Raw genomic sequence first — 24883 nt, forward strand, 5'->3', positions numbered from 1 at the left:
TGCGCAGCCTCATCTGGCCGTCACTCACACTTCACAGGTCCATGGTGGGATTTGGTCCCAAGAGCCGCTACCTTGGCGAAGCCGCAAAGACGCAGGAGATCTCCAACCTCAAGAACACAATCTCGTCGTTGAAGCGCCTCGCCGGACGAACCATCAACGACCCCGAAGTCGCCATTGAGCAACAGTTCATCACCGCCCCTCTCGTCGATGTCAATGGCCAGGTGGGCGCCGAGGTCACATACCGTGGCGAGAAGCAGAAGTTCAGCGCTGTCCAGTTGATCGCCATGTACCTGGGCAAAATCAGAGACACTGCCAGCAAAGAGCTGAAACTCCCCGTCTCGGACGTGGTCATTGGCTGCCCCCCGTGGTTCACAGATTCGCAGAGGAGAGCCATGCTGGATGCTGCCGAGATTGCCAATCTGAAGCTCCTCCGGCTCATCAACGACAACACGGCCATTGCACTGGGCTACGGTATCACGAAATCCGACCTGCCCGAAGGTGACGCCAAACCCCGCCGCGTGTGCTTCGTCGACGTCGGGTACAGTGACTACACCGTTTCCATTGTCGAGTTCCGTAAGGGTGAACTGGCTGTCAAGGCGACCACCTTCGACCGCCACTTCGGTGGGCGCAACTTCGACAAGGCTCTGGTCGATCACTTCGCAGCCGAGTTCAAGGAGAAGTTCAAGGTCGACATCTACACAAACCCCAAGGCTACCACTCGGGTTGCTGCGGCGGCGGAGAAAGTCAAGAAGATTCTGTCCGCCAATGCCCAGGCGCCCCTCAGCATCGAATCGCTGATGGAAGACAAGGATGTGCGAGCCATGTTGAAGCGAGAGGAGTTTGAAGAGATGGTGAAGCCTTTGCTCGACCGTGTCACTGTTCCGCTAGAACAAGCTCTCGCCGAGGCCAAGTTGAAGGTCGAGGACATTGACGCCATTGAGATGGTTGGAGGCTGTACCCGCATTCCCGCCATCAAGGACCGAATTGCCAAGTTCTTTAACGGCAAGTCTTTGTCGTACACCCTCAACCAGGATGAAGCCATTGCTCGAGGCTGTGCATTCAGCTGTGCCGTCCTCTCGCCAGTTTTCCGAGTCCGCGACTTCTCCGTCCATGATATCGTCACATACCCCATTGAATTCACCTGGGAACAATCACCCGACATTCCGGATGAGGATACCAGCTTGACCGTCTTCAACAAGGGCAACGTGATGCCGTCGACCAAGATCCTCACCTTCTACCGAAAGCAGCCGTTCGACCTCGAAGCCCGATATGCCAAGCCGGAACTCCTCCCTGGAAAGGTCAACCCGTGGATCGGGCGCTTTTCAGTCAAGGGTGTCAAGGCGGACGAGAAGGATGATTTCATGGTGTGCAAGCTTAAGGCGCGACTCAATCTCCACGGAATTCTGAACCTCGAGAGCGGCTACTACGTCGAGGATGTCGAGGTCGAGGAGCCCGAGCCGGAGCCAAAGAAGGATGGCGATGCCATGGAGACCGACCAAGCCAACGGCTCCGCAGAGCAGCCCAAGCCCAAGATGCGCAAGGTCAAGAAGCAAGTGCGCAAAGGGGAGTTGCAGCTTGTTGCAGGCACCTCGTCCTTGGACGACGCTACAAAGGCCCAAGCGGCCGAGGCCGAAAATGCCATGTTCATGGAGGACAAGCTCGTCACCGACACCGAAGACAAGAAGAACGAGCTGGAGGCTTACATCTATGAAATCCGAGGCAAGATCGACGATCTCTACGCTGACTTCGCGAGCGACGAGGAGAAGAGTAAGATCAGAGAGAAGCTGGAGAAGACCGAGGTAAGCAACGAGCACTCTGCTCCTGTGAGCGTTTTACTAACACGTGGCAGGATTGGTTGTACGACGAAGGGGACGATGCCACCAAAGCACAATACCAGGCCAAACTGGATGAAATCAAGTTCCTCTCTGGTCCTGTTGCTCAGAGATATCAAGACAAGATCGAGGCAGAACGACAAGCCATCCTCAAAGTCCAGGAAGAAGAAGCGGCCAAGAAACGAGCTGAAGCTGAAGCCAAGAAGAAGGCAGAAGAGGAAGCTAAGAAGGCCGCAGAGCCTCAGGCAGACGAGCCCAAGGACACCGAGATGAAGGACGCCCCGGAAGAGTCGGTCAAGCCAGACAGTGTGGAGGAGAAGTAGGTTTGAACCTTTCACGCCAGTACCGGGATGGCGTCAATCACGGCGTCAATCTCAAGTCTATGCTGCATTGCAAACAATGCGGACTTCGAACCCTCGATGACTTACTTTGCTCTGCAGGCAAGACGGATCGAGAATGCATAGATGGAGGGCGCGTGCGGAACGCCTGTGGCACCATGACCGCCCGTAACGGCGACGGCTGGGTTAACGACGGATGGACGCGGAATGTGTCATGCATAGCGAATGGAAAACAATGTCTCTTTTCGGGCGTTCGAAGACAGGCGAGGCGGAGCCATGATAGATAGTATTATCCACTGAAAGACGCTCTATTCCAGCTTGGTAAACGTGGTTGTGCTTGGACGGGGTCAGAAGCTCTACGCCCAGAGCCTGACTAGACGAAGCAATCTCATAGAGTCGCGATCAACAAGATACTATATTCGAGCAGGAGATACAGCGGCAGTAGACCAGACCGGACTGATCTGCTGGACGAGCAGTTTTACCGAACATTAGCCCGCAACATCAATGCCAAATCGCCGTGTACGAGTAGTGTATTCGGCCCTTGGGTGAAAGAAATTCATCAATACGCACGAAGACACCGAGGAAGGACATTTTGTGATCACTTGTCACTTCCACCGGATGAAATGGAAGCCAGGAAGGTAAAGCGGCAAACGACGAAAACGTCCACCGGTGTCTGGGCCAATCGATCGGCTCCTCGCCTCCCCGTCTCAGCCAATGGCGGAAGAGGGATTCCCGCCCCGCTTTCACCCGCAAAGGCAAGAAGCCGAGGTAAATCTGGAGGCGGCGATATTCTGGCCGGACTCGGACTGAATAATATGTAGAAGAAGATCAGCTGCGGCGGTTTTCGCAATGGGCTTTGCTTTGCTCTTCTCCTCACCTCACTTCACCTCACTTTCATCGCCGGAAATACATTGCTCTATCTTGCTCTCTCTTCCCCCGTTGGATAGCATCATTAAGGAGGAGTGAGAACAGACACACAGCAAAATGGCCACACAAAGACTAGCCTCGGTCTTCTCACACCTGTCGTCCTCAAAGACCGGCGTCTCTGCCATGTAAGCCAGCTCTGGACCAGCAACGACTTGCAGCACATGATTTACTGACACGCTACCTGCAACAGCACACAAAAGCACCCCGATGACATTGTCATTACCCTCGCTATCCGAACACCCCTAGCAAAGGGCAAGAAAGGCGGCTTCAAGGACACAGACCTGGACTACATCATCTGGGCGCTCCTGAAGGAAGTCGTGAAGAAGAGCAAGCTCGACCCTTCTCTGGTCGAGGATATCTGTTTGGGAAATGTACGTCTCGCGCCACTCTTTTTGCCTCATCCTCGATGGCTGACGGATGATCAAGGTCGGCGATGCCCGAGCAGCATATAAAGTCCGAGCCGCCTCCCTCGCAGCCGGCTTTCCCCATACGACAGGTGGCAGCTCCGTCAACAGGTTCTGCTCCTCCGGTCTCAAAGCCGTACAAGACATCGCAAACCAGATCTCCAATGGCAGCATCGACATCGGGCTCGCACTGGGCGGTGAATCGATGACCAACAACGGCGGTCGCGACCTTCCCTTTAGCCCTGAAATCCTGGCAAACCAAGAGGCGGCAGATTGCCAGCAGCCCATGATCCAGACGAGCGAGAACGTCGGGAACGATTTCAACATCTCAAGACGCATGCAGGACGAGTATGCTTGCGAGAGCTTTCGACGGGCCGAGGTCGCGCAGAAGGCAGGCTGGTTCGACGACGAGATCGTGCCGATTACGACAAAGGTCAAGGACGCCGAGGGCAATCTCAAGGAAGTCACGCTCACCAAGGATGAAGGGCCACGCTATGGCACTACCTTGGAGAGCCTGCTGAAGATTCGACCCGCCATGCCACAGTTCGGCGACAAGACTTCCGGGGGTAATGCCAGCCAAGTCACCGACGGCGGTAAGTTTCACCTTTCTGCTTTCCACCACTACATTGCAAGTGCTAATACATTTTTGTGCAGCCGCGGCCATTCTCCTCATGAAACGGTCCAAAGCCCTCGAGCTAGGCCAACCCATCCTTGCGAAATTCGTCGGTGCCACCGTCGCCGGTGTGCCCCCGCGGATAATGGGCATTGGTCCCACGGCAGCGATCCCCAAGCTCTTGTCGAAGTACTCGCTGACCAAGGACGACATTGACATCTGGGAGATTAACGAGGCGTTCGCCTCCATGGCCGTCTACTGTCTGAACACCCTGGGCCTGGAGCACGAGAAGATGAACCCCCGCGGTGGAGCGATTGCGTTGGGCCATCCGTTGGGAGCCACCGGTGCGAGGCAGATCTGTACGATTTTGAGCGAGGCCCGCCGCACGAAGAAGAAGGTTCTCGTGACGAGTATGTGTATCGGCACGGGGCAGGGCATGGCCGGCTTGTTTGTCAATGAGCAGTTGTAGGTGGATGGTAGGATTTGGCCCCGTCCTTGAATGTGTATATGATGCATTTTATCTTTTGAGCTGGGGCGTCTCTGTCTCTGTCTGTTCCGTATAAAAGCATGCAGCTACAGTAGCCTTGAAAGAACATCTGGGATGCATCAAATCGCAACCTTTTTACGAGGAGCCTTTCTTTCCCTTCCCAGACCATTGGGAAATAACCTGTGCCTGCTGTAGGCATGTTCCGGCTGGCACCACGCAGTTGGGCAGGGGGTACGCGACAACTGGAGTTGAAGGAGAGGGTGGCATGGGCATTCTGCTGTAGTCTCTGTCAGATGATAGGATCTCGGAAGCAACAGAATTCAGTAAGCAGAACGTTAGCATGGAGCACCTGCCCTGCGGTTCAACAGAGAGATCCAAGCAGAAGGGAATGTGGCCGTAGTGGGGCGCTTAGGCTTCTCTGAGCTGTCCATTGATTCCCCCTAACGATGGCGCGGGCAGCGGCTATGGTCAGCCAGAGCAGCCGCCTAGGCTGTCCTCGCGGTCACGCTGTTAAAGGGCGAGGGCCTCACGCCCCAGATATTTCCACATCCAGGCGCCCCCCATCCTAAAGATGAACACCAAACCACGCCCACACGTAATTCACAAGTTCGCCGAAACCAGGGCATACAGTGCACCCACGGTGGTCTCCGCAATGATGCCGGAGTCTACATCACGGGCTGAAAATGACAAATGACCCGGCAAAAAGATCAAGGATCTTCTACGGGTCGCCGTCTCGGTCACCGACAACATGATATGAGAGTGCTGCTGAGCACCATGCGGCACAACAGATTTCGAAGCTTCTCATCTGACTGAAGCGTCGACACTCCTCGAAATCCAGAAGACCAAAGGGGTCCTTTTCATCATGGAGCAAGAGGGAGCTAATATCAGACCTACGAGAATATACCGCGACAAGTACGCCGAGCAGGTGGTCCTCGTGTCAGGAGCAGCCCGAGGCATTGGACGCGTCACTGCCACGCTCTTTGCTGACCAGGGGGCAAACGTGGTCCTGGTAGATTTAGACGAGCAGGAGCTCAAAAGGGTCGAGGCACAGCTGACATCTGAGGGCCGGAATGTGACATATAGAGTCGCCAATCTGGCCTCGGAGGAGCACGTCAATTCGATGATCAACGAGGTCGTTTCCTCGCTCGGAAGAATCGACGTGCTGGTGCACATCGCTGGAATCTACCCGTTTTGTCCCCTCTTGGAGCAGTCGACGCCGGAGTACAAGAAAGTCATGAGCGTGAACATGGACAGCTCTTTCTATTTGACGCGAGCGGTGCTCCCACACATGCAGAAGGCAGGGTACGGGCGAATCATCAACACCGCGTCCGGCACTGCCTCACATCCAGAGGCCGGTCTAGCGGTATATGCGGCATCGAAAAGCGCCGTGGTGGCCTTCACACGAGCCACTGCTACGGAGGCAGGACCGGGTGTGACGGCGAATGTCGTTGCTCCGGGCCTCGTCGTGACGGAAACAACGTGGAGCTCTCCTCACGCAAGGCCTATCTTCGACAAAGCGGTGGAAAGACAATGCGTCAAGCGATATGGTCAGCCCAAGGACGTTGCGCAAATGATAAGCTTCATTGCAAGCCCCGAAGCCGAATTTATTACTGGCCAGCTCTTCCATGTAAGCGGAGGGATGATTTTCGACTGAGCCCGATCTCAGACCAAAAGTGCTTGCTCAGTCGTATGTCTATGGTAGCCTCCAGCAATTGGTATCGCGACGATACGACTACTCTGAGCAGGTTGCAGGTTGCATTTCCGACTTTTGAGGATTGTCTGACCATGCGTACTCGCACCAGTATACATGACCCTGACCACCCCCCTGCAGGAAAGGAATCGACCCGACCGACCATGAATTGGGATCGCAGATCGCAACAACTCATTGGACGGAACCTCCTCCTCGACAAAGGCCCATTGCCACCACCGTGGGCGGAAAGACACCTCTTTATTAAGCACGCGCTCCTTCCAGGGCCCTGGTCATGAGCGCCTGAACGGCACGGGCTGTAGCGTGAAAATGCCTCAGCAGCGTCGCCGATGATCTGCACTGAATGGTGGATGAGGTGGAAGGCTGACTAGAGAGGTTACAACATGGAGATGGGAACGAGAAGTCAGAAGTACCGCAGTTAATACATCCTGTCTCCTTCGAGGTATGGGGTCGCTCCTTGGTAGGCTTGGATTGATTCTCTGATATCCAGCCGGCCGTTGCTTGGTTGGAGTCAAGTGGCGGGCATTGTGGCCATTTCTGGGTAGTGGCTGCAGGGTTAAAGACAGTAGCCTGTGATTGTTCTTGGGGTCGTCCAAGTGGCCCAATCTTTGCGCCCAGACCGCGTATTAGGTCCTTACTTCCGTCGATAGATCCAGGCGAGTCAGCCGCCTATGACGGCTTTTCTCATAACTGAGGCCGCCTGCGCTCCACTCGCACCACTCCGCCTATTGATTCCCATCTCATTGCTCGCTCAATGCCTCCTCTCCCCGCAGTTGTTGAACGCCACAGAATCTGTCTATTTACACAGCACTCGTACTTGACCTGACCGGAATTCTCTTGACACTCGACTGGCCTTCTTTCATGATTCGAGTTACCGGTGCGTGGTGCGCCCTAGAAACATCCACGTCATCTCACCAGCGCTGCAGTTGCCGCGCCCTCTCTACTACGAGGATCGATCCGTCTCAATGATGATGGTCATCAGATTTGGCCCCTTCGTCACCTTGGCTCGGCCGAGACTTGAAGTCTTGCATACGAGATTCTGGTCTGCCAGCATGGCAGACATCGTTTCCCCATCTTGACGCCAGTATTCGGAGCCAAGCACGGCCACGTCCGCTCATTCGCATGCAAACAACACCCGCCGCGTGACGAATCCATTCTCAAGCTCCTGAGACCCAGACGCGTACGAATGATGACTGTCAATCCGCCTGTTACCAATCTGGGGGATCTAGCAACTTGGTTGAATCGTGTGGGGTCGGGCGAGAATAGGTGCTGAGTCCATGGTCATCCTTTCGCAGCTGTTGTGTCTCCCGCCACATTGCAGCAACATGCGAAGATACAAGACAACTGCAGCACCATTTCATATTTTTGACGCCCCCCTCGCCGCCAATGTCTACTAGCATTGGGGAAGAATCATCCTTCGGAATACATGCCACAATTCGATGTCGGCCATCCTCCCCGTCGGCTGCTACAAGCTATTGCAAGCCTTGTCGGCCGTATGCCAGAAGTCAAATGCATACAGCCCTCTACCCGAAGCTCCGCTGAAGAATGCGAAGAAGACGCATCCGAACGGAGACGGCCAGATCGATTTTGACCTCGCATATGTTGTGCGATCCGCCTGAACATTCAAATTCGGCAATGCACATACCCCTTGGGCGGTCTGATCTACGTTACATGCCATCTTCCACAGCAAATCTATCAGAGTCGCTGTGCAATCACAGCAGCACGTGTCAGTGGCCTTTGTGTCACAGCATACAGACCACGAATTCACCGCATTCTAATGAGAAGCAATCTACCAACGGCAGGGCGGATCTTCGTGGAATTTGGTTCTTTATCAACACCTTCCAATCACCAATCCCCTTTCAAGACTTTAAGATTTCAAGTCGGGCTGAGAATGCCAACACCATCATTCAATTCGCATTACGCCCAAACGCCGGTGCTCGATCTTGCTTTGGACTAGTCTCGCTCTCATCAGAAGAAAGGCTCTGGGTTCACAATGTCGTGATGGTCGTTAAAAGCCGGTGCAAGCTGACGCCACTACCGATGATCCGAACGTCCGTTCGTATGGGTTGTCTCCATACTCACTTTCGCCTTCTCTTGAATCAGAATGCTCATCACCCTGCTTAACGTGGCCTCCTCGATATCTTCTAGGACGATGGTCGTCTTCCTTGAGGAGGGTGGTTGGAGCGGATATCGTTGGTCAATGCTGCTGCCATTGAGGGGTCTCATGTCGAACGATTCGGGGAAGGGAAATCCATTCATGCTGGGATCACGATTCGACCCGGAAAACCATCCGTTTGGGAAGCTCGACGCATGTAAAGGGAAGCCATTGTCGAAAGAGTTTCCCGGGAGGTATTCGGGCCTTGGAGTCAACATTGGCTCACTCAACGTGGACAGGTTTACCGGCGAAAAGTTGCTTGGGTCCAGTATTTGATGGTTCATGCTCTGTAGGTAACTGTACCGCTGGTCCGGAGTTGGCGGTAGGTATTGAAAGAGCTCGCCCGAGTCGGAATGATGAGTTGGAGTTTCCAATCGCGACGACGAGTCAATGACCATGTTGTTGAAGTTTGCGGCTTGATGCAGCGAACTCTGGCTCCGGGTCGAAGACCGAGACGGTGGTCTTGTTGAACTCATTGACGAATATGCCTCCTCTTCGCTAGAGGGTGTTCCATCCGACAGTTGCATCATGTCCTCAGTCACCGATGAAAATGATCGAGCTGAGCTCCCGGGTATGGACGAAGGACTGTCGCCATTGGCGCTTATTGCAGGAGGGTTTACTCTGCGTCTAAGGGCGGAATATCTGTTCGACATGTCAGTCCAAAGAGTAGAGCAGAGGGAAAGACAGAAGTGGCTCCTGGTTGCACACCCACCGATTCTTCAACGCCAATTTGGTCCGGCCTGGGAAGGACTCGGCAATCTTGCGCCAATTCCGACCAGCGGTAGCGACCTCTGCCAGCAATCTATCATCTTCCTCTTCGGTCCAGTCGCTATGGTCAATGGACGGATCAAGACACTGCGTCCAGCGCTTTGAACATTCTGCGGACTGTCAGAGAACGGAGGAGATACAAAGCCACAGGTCGAGGACGGCGACGTACGATCTGCATGGCGAGTGCCAACCATCTCCGCAACTTGAGTCCATCTGCCGATGTCAGTGAGCACGAAATGCCGCGTCCAGGGGATAAGGGCATCATTTACCGAGTTCCGACTGCCTTGACAGCTTCCCTGAGCCTGGCGTCCTCGGCCGAGTCCCTGGAGTGCCATGTCAGTATCGAAAGTGGCCTTCGGCGCCCAGGGTGTGCGTACCAGTTACCCTTCTTCACGTTTTCCGATATCTTGCCCCATCTTTTACGGCAGTCTTTGTTCATTCTGCCTGGCAGTTTGGAGGCAATCCTATTCCAGTCCCTCACAGACCCAGCCGCTATCACTAGATGCGGTCAGCTCGACCGTCGCAGAACGATGAGAGGACGAAGATGTATTCCTACACTGATAAGTCGCTTCCGCCCGGAGGATAGAGTCTTCCTCTGCTGTCCAACGCCTTGGGATTCGGGATGGCGGAGGTTCCATTGTATAAGAGCGTCTGGGGCTCGAAATACCCAGCCGTGTACGTGCTCAATTGAGCCAGCTTGGGCTGGAAGCGAAGATGATGCTTGGTCCAGGACGTCCAAATTCACTCGAGCGGACAGAGAACCGGTCCGCAATCGATTATTGAGCTGTCAGCGGCAATTTCCGTGACGAACAAGTTCCAGCGAGCGGCTTCGAAGTATCAGAAACGCAATTCTCTGATTGAGCGAGATGCTGAACTCGGGGCCTCTCGGGCAACCGTGGATGATGGGATTTCCAAATATGCCTGTGATCGGCAAAACTTGCCTGCAGGTTGGCAGCCGTCGCTTCAGAAACTCACAAGAAAGTGCCATGTGCACCGTCCGACAATTTGCGCAGGACGGTTCCGAGAATACGAGGCCGTGGTTGATATCAAACCAGCACATGGGGTTTGAGCGGAGCCACGTATCGCGTACCAAAGCGGCAGCTTTGTCTCCACCATCCTCTGGGGTAAGGAACTGAGGACACCATGATACCGTCAACTCGAAACTACGGTGCTGTTTCCTTTGGGTACAAGCTCGGCCAATTCCCAGCGCTGCATTCCCCTGGAATGCTTGTCTTACGGAGAGACTCTCGCCGAGTGCTTGCTGGCGCTGCAGCAGCTGGCTAAGGATAAGAGAAGCCCACAAATCAGGGATCCACAATCTGCCAGCTCCTCCAACGTCTCGTACAGGTGGTTTGCTGATATTACGGGGGCCGATATCACGTCAACCACCCGGCAACAGTTGTACCTGCTCTGATGCTCAGACCCAATTGGCGGGCTAGTGGAGCGGCCGGGACGCCGCCTCAGATCTTCCAAGCACCGTCGGGTCAGCTTCAAATACTTCGGACCCCAGGATTAGTTCCGGCATTCCTGAGTTCCAGAGGCCATGAGATGGGTGTTGCTTGACTCAGAGAAGGGTTTAGAGCCAAATTGGTCCATGACCACTAATGTCTCCATCCCTTTTCGGCCTGGCAGAAACAAACATTTCAAGACATCTCACAAGAACTTTGTTATGTAAACCCCACCAATGTGCTCAAAGTGGTCATGGACAATCTTCTGCCAATCACCCTGACTGCGCCTTTATCGGTGATGTGTTCGGTCCTCAGCTATGGTGAATGTTACTCTGAACAATCCGCAATGCCACCGACTGCTGCACCCCAGACTGCAAAAACCTTTTGCTGCCTTTGGCTAGATACACCCGCCGAAGGCGTTTGGCAGCACCGTCGACGGCTACTTTCTCATCAGTCTGGGAGGCTACAATCGTTCAAGCGGCGTGTCACAGTTGGCCTGGCAGCCTGATTTGCATTCCTTCGGACGGAGGGCGGCTCCTGGCGTCAAGACCGTTGCTCCCGGCGGCCAGCCTGACTCCACGAATTCCACAAATGTCTTATGCCGCTCTCCAAAACGCTCTGAACATCAGCTCGACGGTGGGCTACGTATCCCCTTGATGAGGAGGAGGAGATGGCGGAGAATTGAATTGCCCATCTTTGCCATCGCCCGGACCTTCGATGCGACTGCTGGACAGCCCCGGCCGCATTTTGAAGGGATTCTTGGCGGCCTTTGATTCCCCAGAAGGCTGCCACCATTGCTGGCGACAATCTGTTGGGAAACAAAATCCCAGGAGTTCTGTTGCTGCCTTGTGCTACTGGTTGGTCGCCACCTTTGTGAGACACAAAGTGGCGGTTCGGCCAGTCCTTTGAGATCCCTCTACCACGCCGCCCAGGTGACGCACAGCATCCGCCGAGGTAGTGCGGTACTAACTTTCCCCAATGATTGAATTAGCGAGAACCGCAAGGCCACTGGAAGGCGTCCGGTGCTGATGGATCTTCGCTCGATGATCAACTGATAAGCAAACGAGTACGGAGCACGACAGGCCACTGGTCGACAACCTGCTGAGAGTTCATGCTTTGCATATGCGCTTCATCTAGATGCTCTGCAGGTCAGGGCATGGCATGGTGCATGGCTGTGTTGTCGAAATAATTTAAGTGGTGCAAGGGGCGCATCGCGGGCAGCTTCCGGCGCACCATCATCCTTGTCCTGGTTTCTTCTGCCGTTAGAGCAACTCAAGCTTTGGCGCCTTGTGCTTTTTCATTCTGCTCGGAAAGCACGAAAGGTATCGAGGCCAAGCAGGTCATGTTATTGCCTTATCGGAGCGTGGTGCACAGCATTTTATCAGATGGCTTAGCTCCAGAGCTTTCTTCCCCAGCGCTGACCTCAGCACAGTCTATGTCGCGAAGTGGCATGAATGGGGTAAGCGGGAAGGCCCAAGAGGCTTCCTTCGACAGGGGCCAGCCGTCGGCACCTGGTGTGACCCACAACGGCAGCCGGAAGCCGTTGCTCGACCAGCTCGCTAAATGACGAATCAGACCTGCCCATTGCAGCTGCTGACTTCGGAAGAGGCCACCCGGCTGCTTCCCTTTACTGCAAACTTGCACTCTGCAAATGCTGTCCCGTAAGGAGGATCAATTCGACTACTTCTCAAAAGGAGCGATGGGCGCAGATACTGGTAAGGATGAGAACGACCTGCCTATTCTGTCAGGCTATTTCGCTCTGACAGAGCCAGGGATGTCCAGACCGAGGATGCCACAGAAGATCTCGAGATGATAACGTGGTATGGAGTACGAGTACGGAGTACACCCTCACACATTAGATCTCTCGCTACAGGGTCCCCTTGCAACCTAGGCGAATCTTCGTGCTACAACGATACGAGGTACCCCCCGGAGGAACAGATGCCGGCACCACCCACTATGGTAGCCGTGTTGGAGGAATCTGCCAACGCCAAGCATTATGTCCATGTCCGGCCCAAGACTCGAGGTACAGTGCATGGTCCACGATATGATGCTGTGTGAGAAGATCGTCCGGCAAACGTCACTCGGGAGACGATCAGGACGGGAGATGGCCAGACGAACGCCAAACAGTCAAGCACCTGTCTTCGGAGGCAAAGCCATTGCTTCACTGCACGACGACGGCAACCGTAAGGATAAATGGCGAAGGGCAGTCACCAGAAGGAACGAGGCATCGACAACTTTAAACACCGATCCTCGAATCAAAGGTGGACTTTAGCGAATCGACACCCCACTCTCGCCAACGATCCCAGGCTGCCGCCCACGTTATCCTGGTCTGCAGATCATTGCTTGAAACGGTTTACAAACCAGAGCTGGCTGCTCCTCGGCTGGGTTGGGAAATACTGTGCGTGGAACGAGCCAGTCCAAAGCGACATCGACTCGACTCAAGGACGGTAGAGCCTGCGTACTGCCGGCTGCGCGGCGAAACAGAAGCGTACCAGAATTCGATCCACAGCTGGGAGACATGCGAGCCCGGAAGCCGCGTCGAACGGAATTTGAAAGGAACCCTCCGATGGCTGACTAAACTCTGATCAAATCGAAACAGATGCTGGCGTGGATGGGCAGACCAGTGTCGACGGCGCCGTTCTAACAAGACGATCAGACAAGCGAACAACCAATGTCAGTCCACTACGCAGGAGCCGCCATGGCGACCACTGCAGTGGCCTCCGGATGATAGAGTGATCGAGATGTCTTCTTGTACCCGGCTACGGCATGGCGTTGGCGCTATGCCTTAGCAGGTAGGGGGCAGCTTCGATATGTGAGGACAATCGATGGGGCGGGACGAAGGAACACGCAAGGGTGAGCTTGCGAGCTTGCGAGACCATGGCCGACATGGCAAGGGGAATGGTTCCGGTCAAGATCAGCACATCCTTTGACTTCATGGCATCAAGTCCGAGGTACCGTGGTATGCTGTGGCGGACAGACAGCTCGGTACACCAGACGCAGAATTGTGGATGCGTGTACGTATACGGCCCTTGCTCATGCCCCCCATTACACCATGCGGAAGGAATCGCTCGACATGATCGATGCCCCCCTGGATACAACACCAGAAGGAGATCAGCCGGAGAGATAACCACCACCATCCACATGTCGAAAGCCTCTATGCTGAATGGTCCGAACTGAATACCGCTGCAGTAATCACGATGAGCTCTCTGTCCCTTTCTTCTCTCTCACATATGCGTCGGTGCCTGACGCTGGGCCTAAGGAATCAACGACGTACGCAGTACGGAGTACATGAGCATCATCCAGCGTGGTAATCAGGATCGGCATCAAACTTTCCTATCAGCCAGCAAGCCAGGCCTTCAAGCCCTTTAATTAGTACCTCTACATCTAGCGAGCACTACTTTTGCATCCGGCCGACCAGTATTCCTGCTCGAGTACTGCGACTGCGACTGCAACTGCAGTACTGGATGAAACCCCGGGCTATCAAAGCGGCCCCAAAGTCCAGGGTAGAAGGATGTCCCTGTTCCGTGCCACCCGCCCACGACTTCTATATACGGGATTGATTACCTAGGTACTTATCGTGATCGTTCCTAGTCAGATCTGGGAGACGATACGAGCAACGTCCAGCCATTCTCGCTGGTAATACGAGTGGGTACACACACACACACCCTCTCTCTCTCTCTCACTCTCTCTCTCTCTCTCACTCTCTCTCTCTCTCTCACTCTCTCTCTCTCTCTCACTCTCTCTCTCTCTCTCACTCTCTCTCTCTCTCTCTCTCTCTCTCTCTCTCTCCCATCTCACGCATCCTAAAAAAACAGTATCGCATCAGCCAAGTGCATTACAACTGGCTCCTCCCGATGGATGGATTTCATTTCCCCTCCCCCTCGAATGTGAACCCCGTCTGCCCCTCACTTTGTCCTTACCACATGCCGGGCCGGTCTAATCATGTCAGCATCGTAAGGTACAGCACGTCCAGATGAGTGCCAGCCTTCCTGTCTTGGTTACTTGCTGGATCCATGGTGGATCAGAATGCAGTTTGAGGCAGAACACTAGGTCTCCACCTCACCCCTTGGGGCCACGAGATGACGAGCGAACCACCGGAGCCTTGCTCGGTCCGAGGGCCGGCGGTAGGGCGGACAACGTACGGGAGTACAAGTTGGACGCCTGGTTAGGGAGCCTGGAGAGCCCTAAATCAAGGACTGTACTCCGTACTCCGTACGGAGTTCATAATAGAGTAATTAGCCCCAATGCCCCGTTACTTGGCCTTAGCAGCTTTGCTACAGTAAACCCACGGAGCCCTCGGCTTGCGACACAGTAATTCTGTACACAGTACTTACTTTCTGGCTGCTGCCTGGGCGATCGCCCATGGGGGCGCTCCTGGTCTTGTCTTGCTGCGATATTACTGAGACACGCCATACGGTTCATCAGCGGACCGAATCCGGAAAATCATGCTAGTGCAGTCTGTAATCTGCCTCCGTAGGATGGACGGATGGATGGATGTTCTACAAGTACTGTGTAGTTCGCACGTCGTTGGCAATTCAAGAGCTCTAGACTTATGATTATATCTGGCAGGTTGCTATGTAGGTGAGGCAGGCTCAAACTGTTACTTGCAAGTCCGTATGGTGGCGTTTTCGAGGTCCCAGGTCGAAAGACGAAGGGTTGAATAATTACCATCTTCTCAAGCAAGCAGTAATCAAGTACCCAGAATTGGGGAGAAACGGTCCTTGTCTTCTCGCTTCTCGCCTGTACGAGTACTACTCTCTTCATCCCAGAAGTCGTCGTAACGAAACACGCCATGTGGTCGGCCCCCCCGCTCTCCAGCGCCAATACAGCAATGTACAGAAAGGATATCCTGGAACCCCTTGAGCATGGCGTAAACGGGTTAGCTACTTTCTGACGGGCGAAAGAGAACGCCGCAGCTTATTCTTTGCATTAGTTTGCGCTAATTTTTCACCCGACGACTTCAAGGATAGATAAGGTGAGTGTCTGCAAGTAAGAAATATAGCTTCCCTCTACATATTCAATCTGAGAGTGTGGTCATAAACGGAGATATCAATGGTCAAAGCCAGACACGGCATCGTGATGGTGTGATGGTGTGATGGTATGACAGTATGACAGTGTGACAGCGCGACAGTGTGATGGTGTAATAATGTGTGAATCCAAGGTCTTGGAGCTGATCCATCTCGCAACAACTGACCTCATGAAGCAGAAAGCCCACTGGGAACGTGCCTGGCGCCGATATACACAGTACCAGGTAGTGTACTCCGTACAGATTTCAGCTACGCGGGCAAAATGACGGAGGACTTGTCTGTGTACTCAGTACTCCGTACGCGGCACGGCGATGAGAGGAGATCTGGCGGCCTCGATACCTACCGAGACCACCGGTACGGTGTGATCGCGATTGCAACGCCTCCGTCAGGAGACGCGACGTCTCTGTGGACTGTGGACTGTGGACTTTGGACTGTGGACTGAACTGGCAACAAGATCCTCCTCCTCCGAAGACGACGCCTCACGGCTGAGTGAGTCATATGGCTCGGCCCCGGCCCCGACCCGTTCATAAGCAGAAAGCAAGCAGCAAGCATCATTGATGCTACCGGGACGAGAATGCAGAACGGGTCGGTATCCCTACGAGTGGCGGAGTAGCGCTATCGCTGAACTGGAACGATGAAGACCGGCGGCCTGGCTGGCAATGAGGTTCTGGTCCAGCGTACAGTATACGGTACGATGCTGTAGTTAGAGGTGACCCTGATGCCGTGACGTTGATGGCCACGGCCACGGCCACGGCGTCTAAGGCCTAAATCGAACCTACCCACCCCGTACGTACTGTGTAAGATTGATTCCTTCAAACCGGCCCGTCCCCGCATGCAATCAGTGGGTGCATTTTCGTGCGTGATACCAGCGAAGGGCTGGCCTTTGAATTGCACGTCGTCGCCAATTCAAAATTTACGTCGTATAGTATGGTACGGTATGGCATGGTCCTGTATCTTGCGAGATATCCCCGAAGGAGACTCGCTGGAGACTACCAGGTACAGGAGACTCGTTGATCGGCCGCGAATGCTGGCTGGGTCCGGGGCCATTGCGGAAGCTTCCCATGGAGGGGGCATGGGCTTGGGCGTGGTCAAGGACACAGCTATAGACACAGACACAGCTACAGACACAGACACAGACACAGACACAGCTACAGCTACAGCTTCCGTAGAAAGCAGACACAGAGTGCTTACCTCGTACCAGTAGCACTGAGAAGATATCCATTCGGCCCGGGGCATGCACTTTGATTGCTCGTCGCCTACATTGGTGTGCTGTCGGAAAATAGTCACAGGCTTGTATAGTATAGCGTAGGGCACGGAGGATGTACGCCCACAGTGTTCATGGGAGATGATTACAGGCTCACGCAGTACATGTAGAGCACGGAGTATGTAGGTAAGTGACTGTGTAGGTTGGGAACCCTCTCCTGGGATCGCTAACTATGTAGGGCAAACACTGGCTGATAGCTGATCTTTCGTGCTTAGATGACATCTCTGCGTTGGAGTGCACTGTGCAGCACAGCATACAACAGCACAGCACAGTGGTCAACACCAATAACATGCACTGCGTACTCGGTACTGGGTAAGGGTATAAGAAACAGGGGGCTTAGGCTTGTGGAGTGTCTAATATTCGATGTACGTAATCTATCTCCTACGCCGTGCACACCACAAGAGTGATTCATGCTCTCCTGACAACACAAGATGCGCGACAATCTTTTACATTCTTGCTCCTTTCTTCTTTCCTCTTTCTTCTCCCATCTGGCCTGTTGGTACAATAAAATGTGGACATTCTGGTGACTTGTTCGTCTCCCAACCCATCCTCCCCTCCTCTCCAGTTGCTCTGCTTCCCCTCTCTGCACTCACTCATCGCCACTCACGCCTAGAGCTTTGCGAATCCGGCTGGGAATCTCGCTGACCATGGGCTCGCGCATCATCGTAAAGTGATTGACGTTGGGGATCGACTCCAAGCCGACAATACGGTCGGAGCCGCCAAACAGGTTCTCCCAGCCCAGCGGCCCAAAGTCCTCACGGTTGAAGAGCAGCCATTTCATATGCGGCGGGTCCTCGGGCGTGAGCTCCGGGCGTGGGTCGTCGTCGTGCTTGCACACGCCGTCCTGCGCGTAGACAGTGTACACGGTCGGGATGGACTCCTTGGCCGGATCCATCACGCGGGGACGGTAGCTGCTGAGGGCCTTGATGGTGGCGGTGAAGTGCGGGATCAGCCAGTCGGGGGCTTCGCCTTCCTGGCCCAGCAGACCGATCGAGTCGAAGAAGTGGTGCAGCCGCGGTGGGAGTGCCTGGGGTGGAAGCGGACACGGCACGTCCAGGTAGATGAGCTTCTCGACTGATTCGCCCATGGCCGACAGTTGCAGGCAGGCTTCGTAGGCGCAGATACCCCCTGCGGACCAGCCCCCGAGGATGTAAGGTCCCTGGGGCTGGCGACGACGGATCTCTTCCAGGTACAAAGCTGTGACTCCGGGGATCCCGCCCTCGAATGCCTCCGGGTCCTTCATGTAAGGGCAGTTGAGAGCGACCAGGGCAACGTCCTTGGGCGAGATCGGCGGGATGGTGGCGTAGCTGATGGCGGAGCCGGAGCCGTCGGGGAACATGAACACCGTCTTCGTGGCCGTCTTGGGATTACCTTGCAACAGGACCGATGATGCCCTGTAGGTCTTCTTCTGGGCGCTGGGCGCTGGGGCCGCCTGTTGCTCCTTCGGGGGTCCAGCTGATTGTTGGCCCTTGTTGGTTTGCATCTCGGCAACGACCTGCTCGGTCGACATCTCCTCGGACTTGGCGGGCAGTTTGGGCTTGGAGGCCTGCGTACCTTCCCCACCCATGGCCTTTTCGATGTCGCCGAAGGTGGCATGGTCGCTGAAGAACGAGGGTGGGAGGTCGATGTCCTTGTCTTCTCGGAGGATGCCCAAAATCTGGAGAGACATCAAAGAGTCGATGCCCATGGCTTCAAGGTCCATGTCCGACGTAACTTCGGACGGATCCATGCCAGTCTCTTCGGCGATGGCGGCGCGGATGGCCTCGAGCTTGCCACCAGCCTCCCCGCTTGGTTTCTCATCGGGCTGGGAGGCTGAGGTCATGGACTCGGTATCCGCTGCAGCGGGAGTGGAAGACCTAGAATCGTCCGAAGAACCTGCTGACGGCGAGGAAGGCGTGGCATCGCCTCCATCCTTGGACTCGAACTGGGTCAAGAAGTCCCTCACCTGCTTGAATGTCTCGGAATCGGCCAGCAGGGTGGAGGGGATTTCAATGTCCAGCCCTTCCCGGAACTTGCCCGAGATGGTCAGACTCATCAACGAGTCAACCCCCAAGGCACCGAGATCAGTGTCATCGGTCAACTCGTCAACGGACACGCCGATCTCTTCAGCCATGATGTTGAGTGCCTTGTTCATGATGCTTGGACCGGAAGGAGCTACCTTTGGCTTGGCTGTGGCTTTCGGCGCAGTCTTCTTCGGCTCGGAGGCCGGTTTCTTGGCTGGCGCTGGAGCAGCTGTTGCCTTACCGCCAGCGGGAGGCAAGACTCGGTCGAGAACTTGCTTGGGTAGGAATTGGAAGGTCAGGCCTCCAATCTGCCCAACGATGTTGCCCTCTGCGTCGAAGACAAAGACATCGCCAGAATAGTCCTTGGAATCGGGACCAGTAGGTTGCATTCTGACGTAGGAGCGGTAAGTCTTCGATGGCGATGGCTTCTCAAAGAAGCGCAACGAGTCCCAACCGTGGTTGACATACACGGTCTGTGCCGAATCGAGTTCGTCATTGGCGTTCATGATGAAGCCTGCAAGATGACAGAGGCTGTCGATGTGGTAAGGCGGCATGTAGAAATTACCCGCACTGCCAGTCTGGAGTTCGATCCTGGCGGTCCCTTCCCGCAAGGGACTGTCGAGGATGACCTCTGCCATTCCCTTGTAAGCATTTTGGTAGTCAACGAGGGCAGAGAACAGCTTGTAGGCCATCTTGCGTTGCAGCCGGCTGAGTACGCCGTTCTGGCCCATCTGCAGAAGGCGGTCCACTTGACTCTGCACCAAATACTGCTGTCGAGCTAGCTCCTTTGACCACGAATTGGAATCTCCATATCGCACCTCGCAATGAGCATGCTCCAAGAGCTTCTGGCCCTTTGGACCAACACTGTAGAATGTCATATGGCAAATTGCCTGCGTAAGATCTGCCTCGCAGTCCACACGCAGGAGCTGCTCCCCACCTTTGAAGATGAGAGGCTTCTCAACGACCATGTTGGCGCAGTTCAACGCAAAACCCTCGATCTCAGGCTGTAATTTGCGGTGGACATAGTCCCCGATGGTCAGGGCCATGTCTGCATAGACAGCACTGGACGTCAAGGCCGAGCCATTGACGAGGTGACCCTTGATGGTTTCCTCAAGCTCCGGCTTGGAGATGTCGGTTTCCGTGGTCAGCGTCCCAGTTTGGCCCTGGAATTTCTCTGTAACAATTCGTTGGACTGTGCTTGTGCTGAGCTTTGTGGTCTGGCTGTCTTGGTCATTTGCGGCCACGTTGGTTTTGGTGAGCGTCCAGTTGTTCTCGTACTCGATCCAGTAGTTACTGGCGTCCCAAGCATATGTCGGCAGCTTCAAGCAGTGATGGCACCTGGGGAAACTCTCGTGGTAGTTGTTCCAGTTGATTTTGAGACCAGCCATGTGTAGAGCAGACAGGGTTCCTGTAAGCGTCTTGTAGACGTCCTCGTCTCGTTTCAAGGATGGAAGGGCCACTGTCGTTGAGCCGAGGACGGATTTGACCATACCACTGCAAATGGAGTGGCCGCCGATCTCGACGAATTGAGACTTGTCCTTGACAACGCCCTTCTCCTTCGCAGCTTGAAGAGCACCCAAGAACTTGACGGGTTCGCGGCAATGGCGTCTCAAATACTCTGCGTTGATGGTTCCTTTCTCGGTAACCACAGTGCTCAAGAGTGGAGCGATCAGCGGGATCTTGGGGGCATTGTAGGTGACTCCTGCAGCAGCAGATTCAAAGTCGTCAAGAGCAGGCTCCACCTGGGCGGAATGAAAGGCGAATGGCACTGCCAGCTTGGTGGACTTCATACCCTTCGCAGACACTTGCTCCTTTAGCTTGTCGATGTTGGAAGACTCGCCACTGATTACGGTGGCCTTCGGGCCATTGATGCAGGCAATCTCGAGGGTCTTGCTATCAATGAAGCTCTCAATCTCTTCGACCGAGGCAACAACTGACAACATGGCGTGAGTGTTTTGAGTGCAATGTGCTTCGAGGCACTTGGCTCGTGTACCCGTCAAGAAGATAGCATCATTGATTGAAAGGACACCTGCAGCTTGCAACGCCGCATATTCTCCCAGGCTGTGGCCGATCACAGCCGCAGGTTTGATGCCCCATGATTGCCAGAGGCGAACGAGCGCAATTTGGACGCAGACGGCGCCAGTTTGAACGACCACTGGACTGAGCTTCTCGATCTCAGTGCTGCCGTCGACCAAGGGCAAGATGGCTGGCAATCCTTGATTCCGAGCCAACAAATCAAAGCGCCGGATGTCAGCCCTGAATTGGCTGTTGGTCTCGTAGAGCTGTCTGCCCATCCCGGTGTAGTGTGAACCTTGGCCGGTGAACGCAAACACGACCTGGATGCCTGAAGGGACCGCTGCCGGCTCGGAATCAAGGGCTTTCCTGAGGGCTGATTCGATATGAGCCATATCTGAGCCGGTGACGATAGTTCTGTAGGAGTAGTGCTCTCTCCGAGCTGTGGTTGTGTACGACAGACTTGGAAGGTCGACATTTTTGTTTTCGGAGATATACCCGATCAGATTCTTCGTGTTCTCGACTAACGACTTCTTGGTCTTTCCAGCAACCGCAACAACGGCTGTAGAACGAGGATCTTCGCCTTCCAAGGGGTGTTGGGCTCCATCCTCCATGAGAAGGGAGGTATTTCCACCCGCGGCACTAAAATTGTTCAAGAAGAATCTGCGTTTGCCGCCTTCAGGCCGTCTCCAGGCCGTCTCCCGACCCAGCGAGATGTGAACGTTTCGGGCGCCGAGATCAGGAAAGTTGTGGTTTATTTCGCCCTTGATACCACAGTGAGGGGGGATAAGGTTGTTCTCGAGCATAAGCAGAATCTTGACGAGGGCCGTGATGCCTGAAGCAGCCTGGTTGAACTGTCAGTTTCCTTCAGGATAGAAATTCTGAGAAAGCCCTACCTCGCCGTGTCCGACGTTAGCTTTGACAGAGCCAAGATAGAGAGGGTGATCTGGACTGCGTTGGCGGGAGGCCGGAGCAAAAGCGTTCAAGACCGACTCCATCTCGATCGCATCACCAGCCTGTGTGCCAGTGCCATGCATTTCCACGTACGACACATCGTGAGGGTCGAGGCTTGATTCCGTCAACACTTTCTTGAAGAGATACTCTTGAGCGCCGGCATGAGGGTGAGTGATTGAGACCGCATCGGCCGAGTGGTTGGTACCTGTGCCTAGGATGACAGCCAGAATCGGGTCGTTGTCAGCCTCAGCATCTTCGAGACGTTTCAGGATGACCGTGCCGGCACCGTCGCCGCGACAATAACCATCAGCGCCATCATCGAAGGTTTTGCAATTCCCAGTCTTGGACAGAAACTGTCCGCGAGAGAGACCTGAGAAGATGTCGGGATTCGTCAACACGTTGAGTCCACCCGCGAGGGCGGTGTCACAGTCCCCAAGCCAGAGGCTATTGCAAGCAATATTGATAGCGGCAAGGCTGGAAGAACATGCCGTGTCAACGCTGAAGCTAGGCCCTGAGAAGCCAAAGTGGTAGTTGATACGACCCGGCGCAAAAGCTCTTACGCCCCCTGTACTGAGTCAGCAAGGAGTGGAGGATCAGGATAAGAACCACTAACCTGGAATGAAATACGTCTGGATGTTCTGTCCGTCTTGAATCTCACGCCAGTCGTCAGAGGTCTGTCCATAGAACGTGCCGACCCTGTCGACCTTTGTTGAGGGTGTCCTATTAGGCACAAACCCTGACATCTCCAGTGCTTCATATGCAGTTAAGAGTGCCAAGCGGTGCATAGGGTCCGTCTGGGCCGCTTCTTTGGGACTCATATTGAAGAATCGTGAGTCAAAGAGACCAGGATGCTCAATAAAACATCCATATGGAGTGTGACTGGTATTTTTGCGCTTTCCGGCGGGATCGTAGTGTGCTTGGGCGTCGAATCGATCAGGCGGGACTTCTCGGTGAACGTCCAGGCCTTTTTTGAGAAGGTCCCAAAATAGACTGGGACTCATGGCATCAGGGAACCTGCCAGCCATACCAACGATGGCGATCTTTGGCTTGCCACGACTTCCGATGGGGTCTGGTTCCTTTGGCTCGTCGGTAGCTTCCGTCTTGCGGTTGTCGACCATAATCTTGAACGAGGCCTTTTGGTTCAAGGCGTTGACAAGACTAGCTGAGGCATTCTTGGCGCCTATGGGAACGACCCGGCACTGTTCTGGCTCGGCTGAGGCCACACTCGCGACACAGTTGTCGCACAGTCTTTCCCAGTGGAGGGGCTTAAAAAGGATGTCCTCCAAGACTTCTTCCACCAATTGACGGAAATTTGACGCCTCGTAGGCGTTGTGCTTGCCGTTGTTGATGATTGGGATCCGTGCTTCCCACTCACCAGTGATTGAATCCTCAATCGAAGCCGCCAGAGAAGCTACAATCTCATCATTGTAGAAGTGAGGAGCATGATATGGGCCAAAAATGGGGAGGCGAATTGGTCTAGAGGAATTGAAGATTTTGGCTTCAATCAGATTCTCCAGGTCTCCAGGCGGTGCACTGATTGTGACCGAGTTGAGACTGGTTGCAGAAACATAAGGTCTGCTGGTCGGAGGGATGCCCTGTTTGTAAAGTCGATCAGAGGCTGAAGCGGCCAGGGTGCATTGCATATCTGGAAGACTCACGGTTTTCTCGGCGTACTCCTCCAGGGCCAGGAACGCATCTTCTTTGCCCACGCCGGGGAAGATTGCTGCCCAGCATAATGGTAGAGATGTCTGCTCGATCTCATCGCAGACCTGGGCAACCTGCGCGCCAACTCTGAAGGCAAGCTTGAGAGTCTCTACCGCAATGGATACAAGCTCTCGGTAGGTACGTGCACAGCTGACTGCCGCCGCGGACAGTAGACCGGTGCATGATGCCACAAGCCGTGTATCTGCGGGCTTAGGATAGACTTCGGATCCATCTCCAAAGTGTCTGAGAATGTAATGTGTTAGCGAAGTGGCTGATATGCTCGGACGTAGTGCTGTTCGGGGAATCCTTGCTCCACCGAACCGGCTTGGCACGCTACCCCGCTTGTTCTCACTCGAAACTCACCTCAACAACGTGGCAATCTGATGAATGCACACCAATGCGCTCTCAATTGCTGGGTGTCGCACACCGGCCTCCCCATACCGCCATAGGAGAGTCTCTATGCTCGTGAAACCCGGCAAGCCTTTGGTCAGAAAAGGGAGGTGGTTGACTTCCTCTCGCAGGGTGATATAGGCCTTGTCGAAGAAGGTGGTCAGGAGCGGGTTGTCGCTAACTGTGACCAGCTGGCGTAGATCGTCGAGTCTTTCTTCCGACTGGTCTCCAAATACGAGGACCTTGATGTCCCGTCCCATAGTGGTTGGAAGGTCTGCACTAGAAAATGGCAGGCACATGGAAACATTGATTCCAGGTTTGATCACTGAGTCTATCAAGCTCTCAAGCTCAAGGCGCGCCCAAACCGCTTTTCTACTGCTTCAATTCACCAAATGGACTATCGAGTCCCTCGAGTCTGCGGAATATCGGCCACCGACAGCATGGGGCGATGAGAAATTACGACAACGAGCACATGCGAATCAGCCACATTGCGGTGACGTGTGGAGGCTGATTTGAGTGTGCAGGCAACGAGACCCAGCCAACAAGCTTGATAGGCACGTCCGATTACACATGGGGACTGTCCTCTCCTTTGCCATTAGCGCATATGGATTAAGCCATACTACGAACCCGACAGCTCATCAGCAGCCCGGTCAAAGGTTTCAGCAGCTCCGGCACAATCTCTGACCCGGCGAATCCAGCATATGACGACATCAAAGACCGTATTGCCAGCCGACGGCATCGCAGGGTCTGGACTTTCGCCTTGCTGTCATCACGGGTCCTTGTCAATGCGTATATCCGCCGAACTTCGCTCGCCGGTCACTTCTGGGCAACGCAACCGTCCCCACATG

At 54.6% G+C, this 24883-nt stretch overlaps 5 protein-coding genes across 5 annotated transcripts; 3 read left to right on the top strand and 2 right to left on the bottom strand.

Moving 5' to 3' along the window:
- Nucleotides 1-41: 41 nt before the first annotated feature.
- G647_08236 (uncharacterized protein) lies at nt 42-2155 on the top strand (the record flags this gene model as incomplete). Its single annotated transcript, XM_008732548.1, has 2 exons — nt 42-1799; nt 1850-2155. 2 exons carry the CDS (start codon nt 42-44, stop codon nt 2153-2155), a joined length of 2064 nt encoding a protein of 687 aa, XP_008730770.1.
- Nucleotides 2156-3154: 999 nt separating this feature from the next.
- G647_08237 (uncharacterized protein) lies at nt 3155-4583 on the top strand (the record flags this gene model as incomplete). The annotated part of the gene is made up of 4 exons (XM_008732549.1): nt 3155-3222; nt 3288-3468; nt 3524-4094; nt 4156-4583. The coding sequence occupies 4 exons, from the start codon at nt 3155-3157 to the stop codon at nt 4581-4583; spliced, it is 1248 nt and encodes a 415-aa protein (XP_008730771.1).
- An 880-nt stretch (nt 4584-5463) lies between these two features.
- On the top strand, nt 5464-6255 carry G647_08238 (uncharacterized protein; the record flags this gene model as incomplete). Its single annotated transcript, XM_008732550.1, has 1 exon — nt 5464-6255. One exon carries the CDS (start codon nt 5464-5466, stop codon nt 6253-6255), a length of 792 nt encoding a protein of 263 aa, XP_008730772.1.
- A 2088-nt stretch (nt 6256-8343) lies between these two features.
- Nucleotides 8344-9870, bottom strand: G647_08239 (uncharacterized protein; the record flags this gene model as incomplete). The annotated part of the gene is made up of 6 exons (XM_008732551.1): nt 8344-9106; nt 9177-9342; nt 9402-9445; nt 9502-9555; nt 9610-9730; nt 9789-9870. The coding sequence occupies 6 exons, from the start codon at nt 9868-9870 to the stop codon at nt 8344-8346; spliced, it is 1230 nt and encodes a 409-aa protein (XP_008730773.1).
- A 7690-nt stretch (nt 9871-17560) lies between these two features.
- G647_08240 (uncharacterized protein) lies at nt 17561-24295 on the bottom strand (the record flags this gene model as incomplete). Its single annotated transcript, XM_008732552.1, has 5 exons — nt 17561-21832; nt 21884-22506; nt 22555-23536; nt 23600-23888; nt 24009-24295. 5 exons carry the CDS (start codon nt 24293-24295, stop codon nt 17561-17563), a joined length of 6453 nt encoding a protein of 2150 aa, XP_008730774.1.
- Between the last annotated feature and the right edge of the window lie 588 nt (nt 24296-24883).

The sequence above is a fragment of the Cladophialophora carrionii genome (genome assembly GCF_000365165.1).
Source record: "Cladophialophora carrionii CBS 160.54 unplaced genomic scaffold supercont1.7, whole genome shotgun sequence".
Lineage (NCBI taxonomy): Eukaryota > Fungi > Ascomycota > Eurotiomycetes > Chaetothyriales > Herpotrichiellaceae > Cladophialophora > Cladophialophora carrionii.